This window comes from Doryrhamphus excisus, chromosome 14 (assembly GCF_030265055.1).
Source record: "Doryrhamphus excisus isolate RoL2022-K1 chromosome 14, RoL_Dexc_1.0, whole genome shotgun sequence".
Classification (NCBI taxonomy): domain Eukaryota; kingdom Metazoa; phylum Chordata; class Actinopteri; order Syngnathiformes; family Syngnathidae; genus Doryrhamphus; species Doryrhamphus excisus.
The window spans coordinates 15,088,517-15,109,416 of record NC_080479.1 but is presented as its reverse complement, the minus strand read 5'-3'; the positions used below and the strand labels follow the sequence as shown (position 1 = coordinate 15,109,416).

General features: G+C 37.4%; 3 protein-coding genes across 9 annotated transcripts in view; 1 reads left to right on the top strand and 2 right to left on the bottom strand.

Moving 5' to 3' along the window:
* Positions 1–332: 332 nt before the first annotated feature.
* LOC131102157 (protein phosphatase 1 regulatory subunit 36) lies at positions 333–8,105 on the bottom strand. Its single transcript, XM_058047657.1, has 11 exons — positions 8,045–8,105; positions 7,898–7,962; positions 7,728–7,811; positions 7,512–7,648; positions 7,281–7,350; positions 7,101–7,199; positions 5,656–5,805; positions 5,506–5,548; positions 3,290–3,480; positions 2,652–2,855; positions 333–1,556 (listed from the first exon to the last, which is right to left on the bottom strand). The coding sequence occupies exons 2-11, from the start codon at positions 7,960–7,962 to the stop codon at positions 1,442–1,444; spliced, it is 1,158 nt and encodes a 385-aa protein (XP_057903640.1). The 5' UTR covers positions 8,045–8,105; the 3' UTR covers positions 333–1,441.
* Positions 8,106–9,152: 1,047 nt separating this feature from the next.
* Positions 9,153–12,380, bottom strand: LOC131101780 (probable thiopurine S-methyltransferase). Of its 2 annotated transcripts, none has more exons than XM_058047131.1 (9): positions 12,215–12,380; positions 11,939–12,083; positions 11,722–11,814; positions 11,517–11,649; positions 11,112–11,164; positions 10,949–11,023; positions 9,591–9,676; positions 9,445–9,489; positions 9,153–9,357 (listed from the first exon to the last, which is right to left on the bottom strand). In XM_058047131.1, the coding sequence occupies exons 2-9, from the start codon at positions 12,043–12,045 to the stop codon at positions 9,239–9,241; spliced, it is 711 nt and encodes a 236-aa protein (XP_057903114.1). In that variant the 5' UTR covers positions 12,046–12,083; positions 12,215–12,380; the 3' UTR covers positions 9,153–9,238. The 2 variants fall into 2 exon arrangements, with proteins under 2 accessions (XP_057903114.1, XP_057903115.1); XM_058047132.1 differs by having other exon boundaries at positions 9,153–9,354.
* A 465-nt stretch (positions 12,381–12,845) lies between these two features.
* LOC131101388 (exostosin-1c) overlaps positions 12,846–20,900 on the top strand; it is a 71,268-nt gene continuing 63,213 nt past the window's right edge. Inside the window, exons 1-2 of one of the 6 annotated variants that reach the window (XM_058046465.1) lie at positions 12,846–12,970; positions 13,723–13,841. The gene's annotated coding sequence lies outside the window, so the exon portion shown is untranslated. The other 5 variants (XM_058046464.1, XM_058046466.1, XM_058046463.1 and 2 more) reach the window with 5 other exon arrangements.

The window sequence follows — 20,900 nt, the reverse complement described above, 5'->3', positions numbered from 1 at the left end:
AATAATTCAGGTAATACTGCACCTATTTAACAGTGTCCTTTAAGCAGTTACAATTATGGTAATGGTTTAATTTCATTTGAACATGCATCAGATTACAATTGAATGCATCACATAATCAGTTCACAGTTCCACATGTCCAAAAGGAGTAGGAAGAAGCAAAGTTTATTAAATCCTACCCCTCCATCTGGTACTTTTACAATCAGTAACTGTTACATTTGTTCACTTCCTGCTTTCCTAATATAGTTGTAGTTGTTTTTTTTGTTTGTTTTTGTTTTATTTTTCAAATTTTTAAATTTTTAAATTTTTAAATTTTTAAATTTTTAAATTTTTAAATTTTTAAATTTTTAAATTTTTAAATTTTTAAATTTTTTAATTTTTTAATTTTTTAATTTTTTATTTTTTTAATTTTTTAATTTTTTAATTTTTTAATTTAATTTTTATTTTTACTATTATTTTTATTTGTATTTATTTTTATTTGTACTCCGGTTTCCTCCCATATTCCAAAAACATGCTATGGTAATTGGTAATGGTAATGGTTTTATTTCATTTGAACATGCATCAGATTACAATTGAATGCATCACATAATCAGTTCACAGTTCCACATGTCCAAAAGGAGTAGGAAGAAGCAAAGCTTAATAGCAAAACTTAATAAACCTAATATGGTTTAAGGTTTTTTTTGTTTTTTTTTTTAATTTTGTTGCCATATACCAAAGTACGAGACAAAAATTTATAAATTTATTAAAAAAAAAACCTTAAACCATATTACGAAAGCAGGAAGTGAACAAATGTAACAATTACTGATTGTAAAAGTACCAGATGTAATAACCTGCATAGAAAGCTTTCTAGATCTTCCAGATTCTGCACCTCTGTCTTTCTACAGTGTTTCCATGGACTTCTGGCATCTCACATGACAGGAAGGAAGTGAGAGAGCGTGGGGGAGTTTAGCGTGCAGTCGTGAAATTTTAACACATGCGCACACACGTGCACATATTGAACAGCATGAAGGTTATTCAGAAAAGTCATTTCAATCAAGAGCATGTATAAGTTGCAAATGTTGGGACCCAACCCCCTACCCCCACACCCCCCATCCCTCATCCTCAATGCAAAAGCTTCCCATGCTTTGTGTCCTTGTCTTCCTCAAAGGGCTTAACACTACTCCTGGTGTCCCAGATTATGCAGCCAATTAGGGCGAAGGCAAAGCCCCTTCTGCTACTGAGCCTGGTCGGAGAGTGTGATTGGTGTGTGTGTGTGTGTGTGTTTGGCACCAGTACACTTCACTGTGACTGTCACAAACGCAGTGTGACGACTCTATAATTTGATTTTCAGAGTGGCTATTAAAGAATGTGGATGAGGAACGGCTTCCTTGAACTCAACATCACTCATACATCAGATTTTAGTCCAGGTTCAAATCCAAATCCAGCTTTTTTTTTTTTTTTTTTTTTAGCATGTGCCATTCGCTGGTTCATCATCCAAATCCATGTTGTTTTCCTCATCTCCATTGCACAGCAGGGTAGTGGGGTTGAACTCATTCAGTGGCTTGCCCACAATCCCAAATCTGGGAGGGATGAAACAAAGAAGAAAAAAGTTGTTACTAAAATATTCATTTATTTTCTACCGCTTATCCTCATGAGGGTCGCGGGGGTGCTGGAGCCTATCCCAGCTGTCTTTGGGCGAGAGGCGGGGTACACCCTGGACTGGTGGCCAGTCAATCACAGGGCACATATAGACAAACAACCATTCACACTCATCACATTCATACCTATGGACAATTTGGAGTCGCCAATTAACCTAGCATGTTTTTGGAATGTGGGAGGAAACCGGAGTACCCGGAGAAAACCCACGCATGCACGGGGAGAACATGCAAACTCCACACACAGAGATGGCCGAGGGTGGGATTGAACCCTGGTCTCCTAGCTGTGAGGTCTGCGCGCTAACCACTCGACCGCCGTGCAGCCACAAACCATCAACAATGTACCAAAAATGCAATATAACAATTTCAGATAGTACTCAATTGAGGAAAAAAAAAATGTAAATCAGCACTGCGCTGTTCACGTGATGTGTTCAAGCCCACTGATAAATATAAAAAAATATATATGTAGAAATATATCAATGTGTAATGTATTTACTATATTTGGAAAACACAGCAGAAAAAAAAAAATCTCCTCTCATTCAGTGTGGAAGTGGTACAACATGAAACAACCATTCACACTCACATTCATACCTATGGACAATTTGGAGTCGCCAATTAACCTAGCATGTTTTTGGAATGTGGGAGGAAACCGGAGTACCCGGAGAAAACCCACGCATGCACGGAGAGAACATGCAAACTCCACACAGAGATGGCCGAGGGTGGAATTGAACCCTGTCTGGTAGCTGTGAGGTCTGCGCGCTAACCACACGACCGGCCATGCCGCCCCGGTTCTAATTTACTTTTTCTAAACTTTAAAACGTGTTTCAAACGGAAGGACAAAGAAGCCAAAAACTTACCACTTCCACACTGAATGAGAGGAGAAACATTTTTTTTTCCATCTGCCATCTGCGACAACATCCCTATGTAGTATGAACTTTTTCCAAGTTGGTGTTATGATGAATGACATTACATGCCAAATCATTTTGTTGCACCGGTGCATGTGTGTGCGAGTGTACCCACCTGACACCGACCAGCTGTTGGTGGACTTCCTCTTTCAGGACCTCTTGGTCAAAGTGTCGACAAGTCTGCACTGGGCTCAGCGCTGCAGCCCGCCTGCCGGAGAACAGATGGGGTGACTGTTCTTTTGGTGTGGGCAGCAGACACACCATCAGAGGGGAGCGCTGATTAAATATGTTGCTGAGGCCTGGGCGCCTCTGGAGCATGCTGGGTAAAAAGTTAGCAGGAGAAGAATAAATCCAATTAAAGCTCGACAAGGGGGAAAATAGCATGCAGTCAGTGTGTTTCACTTTATTCGGCTTTTGCAAATATGTCATATTTTAAATGACATGCTCAAATATCTATCAGGGCTGTTGCTATGACAACTTGCTCTCAATATTTTTACATCATCTTCTTACTGACAGCTGGAAGCGGTGTTCAAGTGAACCCCAAATCATGTTGCGTAAACCCACAGAGATCACCTTAAGTCTTGTGTTTGATTGTTTACCGACAACTTGTGACTAGGACTCGAACGTTGCCTCCTGATGACTTACATTGATGTCGGTAGTGTGCCATGAAACAAGATGTGCTCGCACTAAGTATAAATTTCTGTGAATTAGGATTCAATATTATTAAACTGAATATGTATATAACATAGAAACCTCTTAGAGCCTTCCACCATCGCCGAGCCATCCTCATCATTCGAAAATGAGCTAGTATCCTCTGCCTTTTTCCTGACAGCCATATTGAAGGCGTCAGAGTACAAAAGTCGTCCCACCTCATCTTGAATGCTGGTCATGTGCCTCCTGCCGAACGCCACCCAGGCCACACAGCAGAAAAAACTGTATAAGCACTAAAAGAGAGTAAACAGCAGGTCCTCAGTGTAAGGGCAGCAATGTACATGAATATAATGTTAGCTCAGCTTCAAACTTTCAGGGATTATTGTAAGATTCCTTAATATTTTCAGGGATTATTGTAAGATCCCTTAAGATTTTCAGGGATTATTGTAAGATCCCTTAAGATTTTCAGGGATTATTGTAAGATCCCTTAAGATTTTCAGGGATTATTGTAAAATCCCTTAAGATTTTCAGGGATTATTGTAAGATCACTTGAGATTTTCAGGGATTATTGTAAAATCCCTTAAGATTTCCTGGGATTATTGTAAGATCCCTTAAGATTTTCAGGGATTATTGTAAGATTCCTTAAGATTTTGATATATTAGACCAGGGGTGTCCATACTTGTTTTAAGGGCCATATGCGGAAAAATGAAAGGATCCAAGGGCCACTGTCATATTTTGTAATAAATATGCCCAATAGATTCATGTGGTAAGTTATATACATTTTTATGATACAGCTGAAAAAATATTGTTAGTATAAAGTTTGGTCTTTTGTCCATATTTTATTTTATTTTATTTTATTTTATTTTATTTTATTTTATTTTATTTTATTTTATTTTATTTTATTTTATTTTTTTTTATTTTTTTTTATTTTATTTCAACTTTCTTCTTAAATAATCTTCCTAAATTTTCTTTTTGGAATATTATAATTTTATTCTCATAATATTATATCCCTTTCCCCATCAAATTGTTCAAAAATAATATTACAAGTTGTTAAAAAAAAATAAAAAAATATATTCTTCAATATTTCAACCATGCTAGTAATAAGTGTCTCATAAAAATTTGCCTTTTTTCTCAAAATATTTGGACTTTATTCTTGCAAAATTACAGCTGTTTTTTTTCCCTCTTCTGCTACGATTTAAACGTTCTTCTTGCAAATTAGCTTTTTGTCATTATGACATCATACTTTGACTTTATTCTCGTTTTTCACAACCTAATTGTCACGCCACATCGTGACACCACCTTACTGCTCCTGGGAGCCGCCCACCGGTTTCTCCTCAGTTGTCTTTTACTTCATACTTATGCTCTCTCTCTCTCTCTTTCTCTCCCCTCAGGCCCTGGTTCGCCCTGATGGGAGGAGCTACCCGGCCAGCCACAGGTGTTCTCAATCACCTCCTCTCCCATTTAGGCACACCTGTGGCAGCAGGAGGGTGTGTAGTATTGTTTCTTTTGGATGCATGCTACATGCTAGACAGACCTGACTTTTTTTGTTGTAGCGCTGTTTTCTCTCCTGCAGCTTGACGCCCTCCTACCAGCCAGGTAGCTGCTCCCTACCTTCATTCATTGGTAGCTATTTTTCAGTTTTGTAGGACCTTGCTAGCCCTCCATCTGGTAATTTTACAATCAGTAACTGTTACATTTGTTCACTTCCTGCTTTCCTAATATAGTTTAAGGGTTTTTTTTTGTTTTTGTGGGTTTTTTTTGTCACATACCGAAGTATGTGGTGATATGACCATCCAATGACATAATGGGTACCATAGTATCCATTCCATAGTTTGATTCCACATACTGAAATGCTATTGCTTTTTAACGTAGTCCTAGCATATAAGTGTTTCAAATGTAGTTCTTCCCTGAGATCATATTTCTCCTCTCTTGTAGAGAAGTATTGGATGACATTTTTAGCTAATTGGTTATTTTTAGCCTTATGCATTATTTTAGCTGTTTGAAGATGAAGTATTTGTGATTTTAGAAATAAGGAGTTAGTATGTTCTCTGTAGGCGGCATTATGAATTATCCTTACTGACCTTTTTTGCAGTACATTTAGCAAAAAAAGGGTAGTTTTTGTTTTAGTTTGTTTCTCATAATATTACAAAATATTTCAATTTTATAGGGCTGCATGGCGGACGAGTGGTTAGCATGCAGGCCTCACAGACAACGGACCCATGTTAAGTCAACATCTCCGACCACCAACAAATTAATACGCCAGCACTCTAAATATTGTCTTTTAATCATTTATGGAGGTGTGTCGTAATCAGACGTACCGCATGTAGAAGCCATTCATTTCTGTTACCTGCAATCTGGCCCCTAGACAAATACACAAATACATATTATGGTGATATAATATTCCTAATCAATAAAAATCTATTCTAGGATAAAGGGGTTTAAAAGGAATTAAAAGCAACATCTCTTACTTATTATATGCCGTGTGGGGATGCTTCATATGCTGAGTCATATCCATATCCATCATTAGACTGAAGTAATGGATAGCTAGGATCTTCTGGGCAATCTCCTTTTTAGCCATCGTCTTTGCCATCTTCTGATGATCAGTGTTGATCTCCAAACTAGCATTTATAGAGAAAAAGTGCAAGGACATAAACATGATGATAATATGCAGCGGTGTGCCTTCAGAATCAGAAATTTCAGGTTTCAGGTGTTTCAAACAGAGTGGGGGAGAAGGACAAAAAAGCCAAAAACATACCACTTCCACACTGAATGAGAGAAGCATTTTTTTCCTGCTCATTCATTCATTCATTTTCTCCCGCTTATCCTCACGAGGGTCGCGAGGTATGCTGGAGCCTATCCCAGCCATCTTTGGGCGAGAGGCGGGGTACACCCTGGACTGGTCGCCAGCCAATCACAGGGCACATATAGACAAACATCCATTCACACTCACATTCATACCTATGGACAATTTGGAGTCGTTAATTAACCTAGCATGTTTTTGGAATGTGGGAGGAAACCGGAGTACCCGGAGAAAACCCACGCATGCATGGGGAATGCAAACTCCACACACAGATGGCCGAGGTTGGAATTGAACCCTGGTCTACGCACTAACCACACGACCGGCCATGCCGCCCCGGTTCCAATTTACTTATTCTAAACTTTAAAACGTGTTTCAAATTGAGTGGGGGAGAAGAACAAGGAAGCCAAAAACTTACCACTTCCACACTGAATGAGAGGATAATTTTTTTTCTTTGTCTTCTAAATGTAGTAAATACATTACACATTTATATATTTCTACATATATTTTTTGATATTTACAGTAGGTTATCAGTGGACTTGAACACCTCATCACATGAACAGCACAGTGCTGAATTTTGGGGGATTTTTTTTCCCTTAATTGAGTACAATCACAAATTGTTATATTGCATTTTTGGTACATTGTTGATGGTTTATATGATTGTGATGTGATAGTCGCGGTAGACTGAAGACCCCGGTACCAGGACCCAGGTACCCAGGTGCAATATGTACATCACAGGTGTCAAATTCAAGGCCGAGGAATCCAGATTTGGCCCACCACATTGTTTTTTTGTGTCCCACAAAAATCTGGAAATAATATGCTGGAATGAAAATAACTCCACTGCATCTTTACAACTGTCATAACAAATAATAAGGCCTCAACCTGAGAGAATAAGTGCTTGGATTTTGCACCATCCCCTCAGATTAAAGCTGTTCTATTTTGTCATTGAGCATGAAGTGATGAGGCCTGCTTGGATGAGAGGCGAAACGTCTTTTAAGACAACCTGAACAGTCCAGTTATATACAGTACACATTTCAGGCAAAACCGTAACTGTGAAGTGGCCCACACTGAAAATGAGTTTGATTCCCTTGTTGTAGATGATGATCGTACACTTACCTCAATGAAGGCTGAGCTATTTTCTCCTGAGATTTGTGCTCAATGTAATAAGACATATAAAGAAGAAGAGCAGTCAAGACGTCATCCAGCTTGTTACCCCTGTATACGTTTTGGGAAATCACAGTGTAAGTGATCTTTTCTCTACCTTAACAAGGAATAATCGGAGATGACATGTCTTACTTTAGTAAAGCCGTGAAGCGGAGCGGGATTGGCAGTGAATAATGTTCCTGCAGTAAAGCAACTGCTACTTCTAGGAACACAGACACACATCACTACAAATGCATTCATTTATTTACATCCAGTATAGACAAACAACCATTAATTTCTATAGCTAATTCTCCAATTAATGCAATATGTCTGAGATTTTGACTTCATTTAATTTTTAGAATACATAAGTATATGAATACTCACGTTTAACATCTTCAATAGTGACGTAGTCACCTTGTTTCTGCAGTACAGAAGCTCTGTATGCATTCAAATGAGATGTACTTAGGCTCTTTCTTGAGCTCTGGCGCCCTCTATGGTTCAAAATGCAGACATCAGCTAACCTGGGAGGAACGTTAAACAAATGAATTGAACGCTACAGTGTGATTAAAAGTATTTTTTAAATATTTTTATTTGTATTACCATTCCGATCTTTGCTGAAGAGCCTTCATATGGTCACGTGATTGTCCTCTTTTGTCCAAAACACTTCCGGTTTCTGTAGCAAAGCTATTAAAAGCACCGCCATCTTATCAATAACTAGAGTATGGTTTAATATAGCATAGTTAGCAAAATTCAAATCTTTTTTTTTTTACCCTATGAACTCCAAACTATCACTGTGATTGTTCCACACCCAGCCGCTAGAGGAGGCTGTGGTCATCTGTTCATAAAAATCAAAATGGTTTGTAAAAGTCTTACATTTTAGAGTCATACTGTTCGGTTTTATTACTATGATAACCTACCTTGCTTGTCTGGTTGGGATGTTTTGTATGTGCTGAGATTAATGTCGCCTCTGTTCTTTTGCCGTCAAGTCTTCAATGTCGCAAAGTGTAACTAGGCAACAGCCAATAGCAGTGAAGCATGGCTCATCGTTAAAGTTTTAACTCTTTCAGGGCAGAATTAGACAAGTTTTGTCATATATTCTGTCTGGATAGGGTGCCATTTACTGTCTGGTCAAAATATTAAGAAAAAAAGTCATATTATAACAAAAAATGTCACAATTTTATGAGAATGAACTTATATTAATATTATTAGGAAAAATAATGTATTTAATGTATTTATATTTGTATAATGTATTTTTTAAAAAGTCATATGACAAAAGTCTCAATTTTATGAAAATAAACTTATGTTAATATTATGAGGACAAAATATGTATTGTTTAAGTGTGTCATAATTATGGCAAACAAAGAAAACATATTTTAAATAGGTTGGGGGAAAATAGTTCTAATGTTAAGGCAATAAAGTCAAGATTGCCAAATATTTCAGAAGAAAGTTGAATTATTTGAAAAATAATAATAATATTTATCATATATTCTGTGTGAACAGGGCACCATTTACTGTCTCGTCAAAATATTAAGACAAAAAGGTCATAACAAAAAATGTCACAATTTTATGAGAATAAACTTGTGTTAATATTATGAGGAAAAAATAATGTATTGTTTAAGTGTGTAATAATTACGGCAAACAAAGAAAACAGGTTGGGGGAAAACAGTTCTAATGTTACAATAAAGTAAATAAAATGCAATAAAGCCAAGATTTACAAATATTACTTCAGAAGAAAGTTGAAATATTTGAAAAAGGAGAGTTTTTGTCACATATTCTTATCATTTTAGGGTGAAAATGGTTCTAATGTTGCAATAAAGTAAATAAAATGCAATAAAGCCAAGATTTACAAATATTATTTCAGAAGAAAGTTAAAATATTTGAAAATTTTTTCACATATACTTATTTTAGAATATTTGGTTGATGGAAGGCTAGTATCTGATCATACTGTGATCAGATACTAATCAACATGATTGATGTGTGGAAAATGAGTATGCATACACACAGTATGGATGCAATCTAGTATATTTATTCAATATGACACTGAGGTTTATTTGTTGAATAGCTCTTCCAATCTAGAATACAATATATTCTGTCATCATTGATAGCTACTTTCAAATGATCTTTGGAGTGATGAGGTACAGTTGCTCGATCAGGTAGTCGATGCCCCAAGCACGGTGTCTGTCGGTGATGACATCCTCTGACAAAAGCTGATCTATGTTGCACTTTTCTTTTGGGGACAGGAAATGAGCAGTGTCCATCAAAAATGACAATTTCAATAAAGACAGAAGGCAGCTGGGATATTTTTTTCAGTACTCACCAAAAAGCGAATATACTTGCTCACCAGGCACAACAAATGGGGGACCTGAAGTCATTAGAAATATAAAAAACATTTTTGTTTTACCACTATTTTATGTTTCACTTTTCAAGATGAACTAGTAGCTCTATTCCTGAGTGTAAAGTTACCTTTATAAAGGTCAGGATTGTACATTAATGTTGACAAAAGGTATCTGCAGTCGTTGGCCATCAGAGAAATTATGAGAGCCGAGTATCTGTAGATGAGTGCAGGTCAGATTATGACTTTACAAAGTTTTTACACATTAGTAGTGCCAAAATGGGGGAAATATTATTTTACTAAGAACACTTTACTCACACTAAATTCATCACGCAACAACTTAACTCAAAAAGGTATATCTGACAAATATACAAACAGTATCCAATATTATTTTGACATGATAAAGTTTTCCATTAATACATTGCACCTGAGTAACACATTAATTAGGGCGCTGCAATGACATCAGCTTCCCCGAGTATCTGTAGATGAGTGCAGGTCAGATTATGACTTCTACATTGTTAAAACAGTTTTTACACATTGGTAGTGCCAAAAAGGTGGGAAATGTGATTTTACTAAGAACACTTTACTGACACTAAATTCATCACGCAACAACTTAAAACTCAAAAAGGTATATCTGACAAAAATATACTAACAGGATCCAATATTAATTCGACATGAAAAAGTTTTCCATTAATATATTGCACCTGAGTAACGCATTAATTGGGGCGCTGCAATGACATCAGCCTCCCCGAGTATCTGTAGATGAGTGCAGGTCAGCTTATGACTTTACATTAACAGTTTTTACACATTAGTAGTGCCAAAATGCGAGGAATATGATTTTACTAAGAGCACTTCACTAACACTAAATTCATCACGCAACGACTTAAAACTCAAAAAGGTATATATGACAAATATACAAACAGTATCCAATATTATTTCGACATGAAAAAGTTTTCCATTAATACATTGCACCTGAGTAACGCATTAATTAGGGTGCTGAAATGACATCAGCCTCCCCGAGTATCTGTAGATGAGTGCAGGTCATATTATGACTTTACATTGTTAAAACAGTTTTTACACATTGGTAGTGCCAAAATGGGGGAAATATGATTTTACTAAGAACACTTTACTAACACTAAATTCATCACGCAACGACTTAAAACTCAAAAAGGTATATATGACAAATATACAAACAGTATCCAATATTATTTCGACATGATAAAGTTTTCCATTAATGCATTGCATCTGAGTAACACATTAATTGGGGCGCTGCAATGACATCAGCCTCCCTCTCATTCCTTTTGACTATTAAGTTGCTGTGTGATGAGTTTAATGTTGCTTGTAAGGCGACACAGTGAGTCAGACTGTTGTATTGAGTAATGACCTCCTGCAAATTTCCACACTTATGACATGCAAATGTGTATATTACACACCAATGTGGCTTATATATGAACAAATTAGTTTTTCACATAAGAAACATTAATCTTACTTTTCTCTGTCTCTTGGGTTGATGGCAACTAGTGATCCCCTGTCCCAAATGGCTCCAAATTTTCCCTCAATAGAACTGTGAAATGTTGCAGAAAAATCAGTACCACTATTTTGTGTTTTTTTTTAAAATGTACATAGAAGGAAACTATGTACCATTTACTTACCTGGAGAAGTTGTACAAGTCACACTTATACAATGAGATGTTTTTCTCTAAGCTCTGTGGAGAAATAACGTGTGAATGAGTGACAACACAACCAGTACACACCAGTATATACTTCAAATACATTATAAGTACTGAATGTCAGGCTCAAAGCACATATTGATGCTGAACTTTACATGTGTTGGACTCAAGCAAGCTCAGATGCTAACACTGTTTGTACAGTAACTAAGAGTCACTAATTTATTGGCTTTCTTCTTGCATGACCTTCACCCAAAGCTCCAAAGTCCAATGTGCTTATTTCAGCCTATCCAACAGTTACTCGCTGACTGTGTTTGAATTTTACAATTTTATTATTAGTGAGAGAAAAAGACACGTGATTCGTTTCACGTCATTCACAATGTAAACAGACCTTGTAGACTTTTGCTCCAGGTATAGCTGGGACAGGCTCTTCACTGTAGGTCAAGTCGCTTTCCTTGAAGAACTGCTGAATGGCTTTTTCACATATCTCCACTCCAACCACTGAATGCCCCATATCTGCGAGCCTGAAATACATACAGGAAAATCAATATAGATCATCCTGAGACAACGTTGTGTGTTGCATTGTGTTTACATACCACTTCATATCTACAGCTTTTCCACACAGTGGAAAAAAGAAGCGAACTCCGGTTCGTCCTGCCAGAACTTTGTCAATATTACTCTCCAACATCCTGTAAAAAAATATTTATTAGAGTATGATAGTACTAATAATTTACATTTATTCATGGGATGCACAATGCATCAGTTAATTATGTAACCAGTAATTACACAAATGAAATATCTCCTGCATAATACTTGTGTATATGGGGCTGATGAAAGCCAATTTTCTCTTCCTGCCAGCGTTGCTCCCAATCTTCCAGCTCCACCACCCGGCCTGCCTGGGCTTCCAGCATGCTGCTCATGTTTGACTATACGTGTTTCACAGAGGCTGCAGATAGTTCTTGAAACAGACATTGTCACAGAATTAAGCCTTGGAAAATGTGCACAATAACACAGTACAGAAGAAGAACAATTTCCGGTCAGAATTCACATTTCACACATCTTTTCTCATATAAAAATACAAGCACTTACAGGTCCAGACCGTCAATCGAAGATATTTTAAGGGAAATCCAGGATTTCTGCTAAAAGGTAGTCAAATGTTATGAATGGCAACTAATAGAAATGACTCGGAATGATAACCTCAGAAAAGTTAATGTTACGGTGTTGCCCCCTGTGAAACAAAATCTTAATATGTAGTGAACTGAAGTTTGACTGTCAGGCAACCCAATGTCAGTTATGGGACAGGACAGCAAGTGCCTGACAAACTAAACTCTGGGATAATAGAAACATGAGTTTACTTCTGGTATAGGCGGAGCCTGCTGCTAGATTCAATTCAATGGGAAATATGAACTATACCGTGTTAACATGCAGTGCATCCGAAAAGTGTATTCTTTTCCACATTTTAATGTTACCACCCTATTTAAAATTGATTCATTTAAATAACAAACTAATTAAAATGTACCCAAAGAAAACATTACTCGCTCCTTTTAAAGTGGGGTTGTGCTACCTATCATTCACTACTGCTTCCGGCTGTATTTTTTTTGACTCGTTAAAAAAAAGAATATACTACAATACATTACGTAAAACATGGTTTAAGAAATACATATTTTGAAAATGACTCTCAAAAGTACATACACACAAAAATGCGTTTTTGGTCCATATATTTACAGAATGTAAATATAATATGCATTGTGTAACCGAAAATTTACGTCATTGATAATAAACAGACGACCACCATGACACCGGAAATACAAGCCAATGAAGCGGAAGTGAAAATGAGACACACAGGTGAGTTGATGAGGTGGTGAAGTGAGACAAACCATGAAAAAGATAAGGCTATGACCTAAAAAAATGTTCGATATATATATATATACACACGTTTGTAACCTAACGCACACGAATATAGCGTTTTAAATGATATTCAGAAAAACACACGTATCGCTTTTAGAGAAAGTATTCAACTGAACGGTAAGTACTACAGAGGTCTTAAGAAAATAATCGATGCTGCGTAGAATTTCATTTTAATTCAACCAAAATTGTCTTTGTATCGTTTAGTAAGTTCTATGTGGCATTAGTTCAACATTAGCATTGTGCTTCTCACAATAGTTTGCTTGTCCATTCCCCCTGACTAAACTGATGTCAGGTGTGTAGGCTGCAAATCTGACCACAAAATTGCTATGGGTTTGGCATCAAATATTTGTTCTCCTAAACCCACATTGTCCATTTGGAAGACCCATTTGCGACTAAGCTTCAATTTTGTGTTTGATGGCTTTAGATGTTGCATCCATATTTTATTTATTCATGCATTTATCAAGTGCTCCAGTTCCTCCTGCAGTCAAACATCCCTACAAAATGGCTGCCATCCACATACTTCATTTGGGATGGCGTTCTCAGGTTTACAAGTGTTTTTCCAAATGTAAGAATAGTTTGGGCCAAAAAGCTCTACTTTAGTTCAATTTCATGTGTATGTTTGCAAAGTGTAATCTTTTTTTTATTTTTTATATGTTGCAATTGGATTAATGGTGTCTTCTTGGTAAAAGGGCCCGTTTGACTGTGGACGGCGACACTATCGGACCAAAATATGTTCATCATTCACAAGCTGGACACAGATCAACATGGCACCTTGAGGCATCCGAAAATCGCACCAAAGGATGAACAAGTGGGGCTTGAATAGCCATGGAGTGGCCAATTTCTTCTCCTATATTGTTTAAAGACATTGTCCTATTATGTAAAACTTTTTTACTTTCATTATTATGAACTCTGATCATGTCAGCATGTAGAAAATCTAAATAGTTTTGGTGCAGTGTGAACTTCTACAAACATATGAAGTATTATATTTTCATAGTATCAGAGCCAGCACTACCCAAAGTATAATCATGTAAATTACCGAACAAATCAATTTTCTTGCAAATAAACACCAACAAATATGAAATTACAAAATTGAGAATTTAAGAAGGTATTGTAATAGATTACATTTGAAATTATTATGAGTATTATAGTGTTTGTTCTGCACCTTTCAGTCGACATAAATCTACTCATTACTGTTATTATAGTTCATAATTCACGCTCTGTTAATGAACTCTTTCATTGTGTGGCCCATTGAGACTGTTGTGGCAGCTGTCTCTAATCCCCACAGATTAGTCTCGTTTGCCCTGCATGCATAATCCAAAACAAGACAACGTGAAAGCAATGGGGAGGGTGAAGAAAATACAACTCACCGAGTGGAAGTGGCGTTTTTTAGACGCAAGGGGGCGCTAGACTCTTAAAGATGTGATTTTTTTTAAAAAAATAAGAGAAGTGAATGAAAACAATAAAAAATAGCTGTTTTAATTTTATATTTTTTATTTAAATCAAACTCAATTTACAAAAAATTAAATTTAGTCTACATATTTTATACACTGAATACAGTATATTGAAAAAAGTATCCACAACATATGTTAAATTTCTGCCGTTCACACAGTGTTGAGCAAAAATTAGCTTTGTTGTATTTTATAAACAAATGTATAATATTTATTCATGCAGTTTATATTGCATTTAAATGTTTCTGTTACAGCTGTAATATCTGCGTAATTGGGTGCAAGCGCTCCAGATGTGGGTCGCATCCAGATGTGCATGCGCGCGTGTGTGTGTGTGTTTCTTTACGGTTTCACCAAGACGTCGAGGAGTGTCTCAACCAATCACAGCCGCCCGGGGGGGCGGGACCTTGCACTGCTACTGTAGTGGATGTGAAAAAATGGATCATTTAAAGCGCATATCCATTCATATCCCGACGAGGGGGGGGACTGTGTTCGGACGCTGAATTTGTTGCCAAATGTCCGGACGTGGTGTGAAAAGGAAAATAAGCCACTAATACCAAAGGGGTTCGCTAACTGGTAAGAGCGGCTGTTTGTGTGTCGTGTCTTAGTGTTGTGATCTCTGCTGTCTGTGTGATGCTGTTGTTTGCATAGTGTTGTTTTTTTTATTGTGCGTTACATCGGGTGTTGACAACGTACGTCTAATACGGCTTAGCTGTGATGGGAACCGTGGATTTCTTTATTACACAGCGCATTCTCCAGTTCCAGCAGCGCTATCACCTGTCAAAACAATTGTTAGCAACGTTTTATTATAATGCGACAGACACAGGCAATGTCTACTTAAATCTAAACTGAAGTGCAACACATTGCTATTTTTGTTCATGCATGTAAGTGGTGGAGCAGCTGAGAGAAGATGATGTGTGGTCCAATGTGCATGCCGGATGTGGGGTACTATATGTGGTACATGTAGCTTGTGTTTACACTTGACAACCCTATTTAACTCATATTAGTGGAGCACAGAGAAGTCAAGTTTTTGTTTTGGTAGACATGCAGTATCGAACTGGTTGTGTGCAGGTTTGTGTGCATCCACCTGCTACTGCCACCTGATCTCAGCTTTGTTGTGTCACATTGAGCTGTGTGCAGTTGCAGAATAAAACAGCATGGAGGTTATCTCCCCAAATATTAATATTAGATTGCAATCAATAAGGCACACCTACATAAGCTAGACCAGGGTCGTCCAATGTGAAGCCCGGGGGCTATTTGCGGAGGACAGATGCCTCCCGCACAGTCTAAGAATATATTGTAGTTTAATAAGATAACTAAAAAACAAAAACAGCAGCAGTAAATATAGAAAACAAAGTAGTAATTTTATATAATTAGTAAAATGTAAAAATAAAATAATAAAAAGTAATTTTATAGAATAAAGTCAAACTATTATGAGAAAAAAAGTACATTTCACAAGAATAGCATCATAATAGTATTTTATTTTATAGCATACATTTGAAATATGAACTAATTCATTGGGCCATTTAGACGAATTTGAGTGCACAGACTATTGTGTTCAATGGCTATATAAACATGAAAGATGAGAATCATTTTTCATAAAAAAAAAAAAAAATCAAGTTTGTACCGTTTTCCAGCATTACAACATAGGTACGTTTCAGGAAAATGTCAGTTCCGTTCCCGACAAAAAAAAAAAAAAAAAAGGAGAAAAGCAGCTTTTTGTGGAAAGATACATTTCAAGCATAACTTTGACATTCCCATAAATATATTGCTTTTTTTACAGCTCAAATATCTAAACAACAATACTAGCATAAACAATACTAAAACGGGTTGCGTTAAATTGCCTTATAATGAGTAGCCTTCTGCACGCTATGCTCATCCATGCTCCTCCACGTCCTCCCTGGTATTGAGTGTGCTTTTACATGCAAAAAAATTATGCTCTTTTTATTATTAATACATTTTATAAATTATAATAATAATTTAGAATTATTATTATTTATTATAATTATTTGTTATAAATTAATGCACCAGCTCTTGTGAATTTTTTAATGTCTCAAAACTGCTCGGAAAGTGGCTTCTTTTAGTATGAAGTTGCATCATCATCTTTTGTTTGACCTCTTAGAAATCGTGTGTCCGGGTGTATAAATACATCTTTTTGCAACTTAAATGGAAAAATCAGCGGCCATCTTCTGAGAATAAAGTCAAAATATTAAGAGAAAAAACTTGTAACCTAACAAGAATATAGATATATATTTTTACCAGAATAAACAATGTAATTTAGTAGCATAGAGCATATGAGGAAAAAATCCTCAACAAAATAAATATCCTAAAAATGCATTCAAAGGAAGAGCAGAAAATACCAGATTTTGTACTCACTCTTGCAAAGCAGCAAACAAGAATGTCGTAATTATATTTCCCAATTAATTCCACCTCGCTTGTTGTGTTTTTGATGAAAAAAGACAATCCGCCATAAATTGTCATCATTATCTCAGATGCAGTGGAAAGGCTCTCAGGGGGAAAGTGGATCCTGACAGTCAAGCCTGGTGCAGATTTCCTCTGATTGATGAAATGTCTCTTTGGAAATGACAGCTCCTCATCTTAATGGGATTTTACATCCATATGATATTTTGTAACACATCTTCCCTGCTGAGAAGAAGGACCTTGTATCTTGTCAAAGTGGTCCCCAATTTAGACGACTATCACGATATAATCATGCATCCTGGAGTAGGTTTAAATCCTGGTGGCTCCTAGAGTACATGGTCTTGATTATTCCAATGGTTCCAATGTCGTCAATCACACAACCAGACTGTGTTTTCTAGGCTTTTCTGTTTGGTGTATTGTCACAGTTCTGATCTGTTCCTGTGTGATCAAACCTGCTCGAATTGACAATTTAATTGAGGTGCAGCAGACCTCCTCAGGATTGTTTCTGCTCATCTTCTACATTCTGTTAATGAGCCCTCGTGGCGTCCGGAGTGCAGCATATTGTTTGAGATTCAATTAATCGAGCCCAGCTTGTAATTAGGATGAGCATGGCTGGGAGGCTGACTGGTTGTGTTGCAGTTTTGACGGTGCAGTCACTGTTCAGAGGCCAGAAAACCCTCAGGGCAACAGGTGTATCGAATGATGGTGATACACCTTCAGAAATTGAACAGGAAAAAGTCTTTTTCTGAATTTTTGTGGTTAGCGGTCGCAGTTGTTGGGCGAGAAGGCCCGCCTTTTCTTAATTGTTTGAATATCAAGCCTCTGAAGGTTTGCCGCACCAAATTGAGAGACACTCACACAGCAACAGAAAAGGTCCTTACCAATAACCGTTGACACTAAAGAAGAATAGAAGTGTCCATCCAAATTGTATCTGCTCTTAGGAAGACTTAACGTCGTTGTCCAGGCAAAACCACTGATCACAAATTTTGCGTTTTCCTGTGGAGAATGTCTGCAAAATCTGGCATAGGCAATGTTTTGAAACGCACAGGAAGCTAGCTATTTGGGTTAGAACCGGTCGCAGACAATTGCTTGGATTCTGACCAAAACCACTCTACCGATTTCGACCAAAGCTCCAAAACCAAAACCAAGCCACCAGTTTGATCGATCGACTTCGAATCTGGTGGAGAATGTCCAGAAAATCTACCATAGGCAATGTTTTGAAATGCACAGGAAGCTAGCTATTTGGGTTAGAACCGGTCGCAGACCATTGCTTGGATTCTGACCAAACCACTCTACCGATTTCAACCAAATAAGACCAAATTAAAACCATGGATACTAGACAGATGGGTGATGATCATTTGCTGATTTGGGCGATTACTTTACAAGTGGGTCTGTGAGTCAAACATTGGAAATAAATGTGGAATGTTTCAAACTTCTCCACCGATTCGAACCATACCATACAACAAAATGGTCATCGTTTGGGCATGTTTGCTTTTGCTAACAGTTTTAGAATGTACTTTACGACAAAGACATGGCCTTTGATGATTCGCTCAGGCGGGAATTCTTCTCCGTTTATAATTGCCCGTTTGGGTAGTAAACATGCATGAAAACTCACCAGAATGTCAGGATTTGGTGGTCCGGAAACTGGAGCTTCAAAACGAACTTCAAGCCGTTTTGTGATTGAATACGGCCTATTATAATTACGGTAGTCAATTAATTAGCCTTTTAGTGTCGACTTGCAACTCAGCCAACAACAATCATACAGGGAATATTGTGTCAAGGTAATTTGGCACACACACTCTTGCGGTTCATATGACAATAATTAATGGGAAAAAAGCCTCAAAAGAGATCGCTCTATCTGTTCATTTTCTATGCCGCTTGTCCTCAATAGGGTCGCAGGGCTATGCTGGTGACTATCTCCATTTTGTACGGCCAAACAGTTCACCTCACAAACTATTATCATTCTGCGGAATTGAGTGCCCAAACAAAACAACCAGTCTTCATAAGAATGGATCGTGGTTCTTTTAGACTTTGGACACTACAGACAGATTCCATCCAGGGAATCCTTTAATCATCTTTTATTTTGTGTGTGTATCGGTGGTTTCTTTGATCATAACACACGTACAAAATGACGAAGAACTTGAAATGTACAGTATGTAATGTTTACTTAGAAAACATATTTGGGCATCTCGGCAATTACTCGTCTCAGTCCAGTTACCCTCTGGTTCGCTGCCACACTGTCACATGTCTGAGGCCTTTAATCGCCGCATTTAATTTTAGCTCAGCTCGGCTCGTTCAGCTCACCACAAGATTTGTTTTTTTCCTCGGCACACCTCAATTCATTCAACTAATACGTCGGAAGCTCCCGGGCCAGTAAAAACACAATACCAGATGTGTGTTTAAATACTCACCTAAATGCCTGTTGCTATTTAACAAAGACATGAGTCGTGCTATTTTTAGATGATTGTCGGCTTCCATCACTCATATAGACTATCGAACTTTTTGCACTTCCAGGGAAACCCTCAATGTAGAACTCACCACAGACTCATAGTTTTAATCGCTATCCATGTCGCATGAATACAAGGAGCGATCCATTGCAATGTCCTTCAACATATGAAATATGCATACTGCGAATGACATGTCGGAATTGGTGTAACAAATGGTACAACTCCTATCATACGCTCACCTCACCTTGAACCCTCTTCTTCTACCTTCACGCCTCGCAAATTTATTGAGCCTTGTGGCTTTTTCCTCCAGTGCTTGTCACCTCCATAATGGTCCATGATTGATCCATGACACCATGGACCTCTGCCATGTACTTGTGGGCATCCATAAGTGCGAAGTCTTCTTGCTGATTTACAGCTGCAAGTGAGCGGTCAGGGTCAGGTATTTTGTCTTTGTCACTACTGCATTTTTGTTTGTTTATTTTGTTTTAATGTTATCTCAAAATGACACTCTTCTTATAAACAGAATCAGGTTATTGCTTAATTTCATTAGTAGGTGGCAGAGGGACATAATGCATTCAAAACGTCCTTTACCGGATGAAATTGTCCAGATCATTCACGGTACTTCTCCACAAATACACATAAAGTTGATTGAAGTACTTTTATAAAAGAAGCATAATAGTAATTCACAGGCGTTGTCAGCCAAAGCTGCTTCATTCATTCATATTAACCAATTTATCCACATCGCCTTCGCCTTGGCGGGAGTACGGAGGAATGTGAATGAGAGGTAGAGGACGCAGGCAGGTGAGGTCTGAAAGCTGCCTTTGTGTGGCTACTGGCAGGAGGAACACTACCCTCTCCTGTGAGATCCCTAACCCCACCCCCCCCCCGAACACATACACAAATATGTACTGTACATGTATCGTAAAGATGAATGCCTACGGGGAAAAACCGTTAAAATGTAACTGAAAAATCCTTCTCTCAGTCTGTCCAGTTTTTGAAGTACATGAAAGGGGAATTTGCCTTCTGTCCCAAATTTTTTAACTTGGTATATTCAACATAGCTCACCTAAATTTCCACAGAAATTCAATATTTAGGTTGTCTGAAACCCGAGGCTCCAAAACCGGTACCTGACTTTACTCATCTGTATACACCAGTCATTATTTACATATGACCCATTTATCATTGCACTAAAATTAATATATCTGCAATATGTCTGCTCCTGTGCAATGTGTACATTTTGGATATCTTGTATATATCTTGTTAAATTGTCTTTTTTTACTCTACTTTTATATACTTTTTTAAACTTATACGTATAATGACAATGAAGGCCATTCCATTCCATTTCCTACGTTTGCCCCTGTAACTTGCCACCAGTTTGATTGATCGACTTCGAATCTGGTGGAGAATGTTTGGAAAATCTGGCTTAGGCCATGTTTTGAAACGCACAGGAGGTTAGCTATTTGGGTTAGAACCAGTCGCAGACCATTGCTTGGATTCTGACTAAACCACTCTACCGATTTCGACCAAATAAGACCAAGACCAAGACCGCCTTTT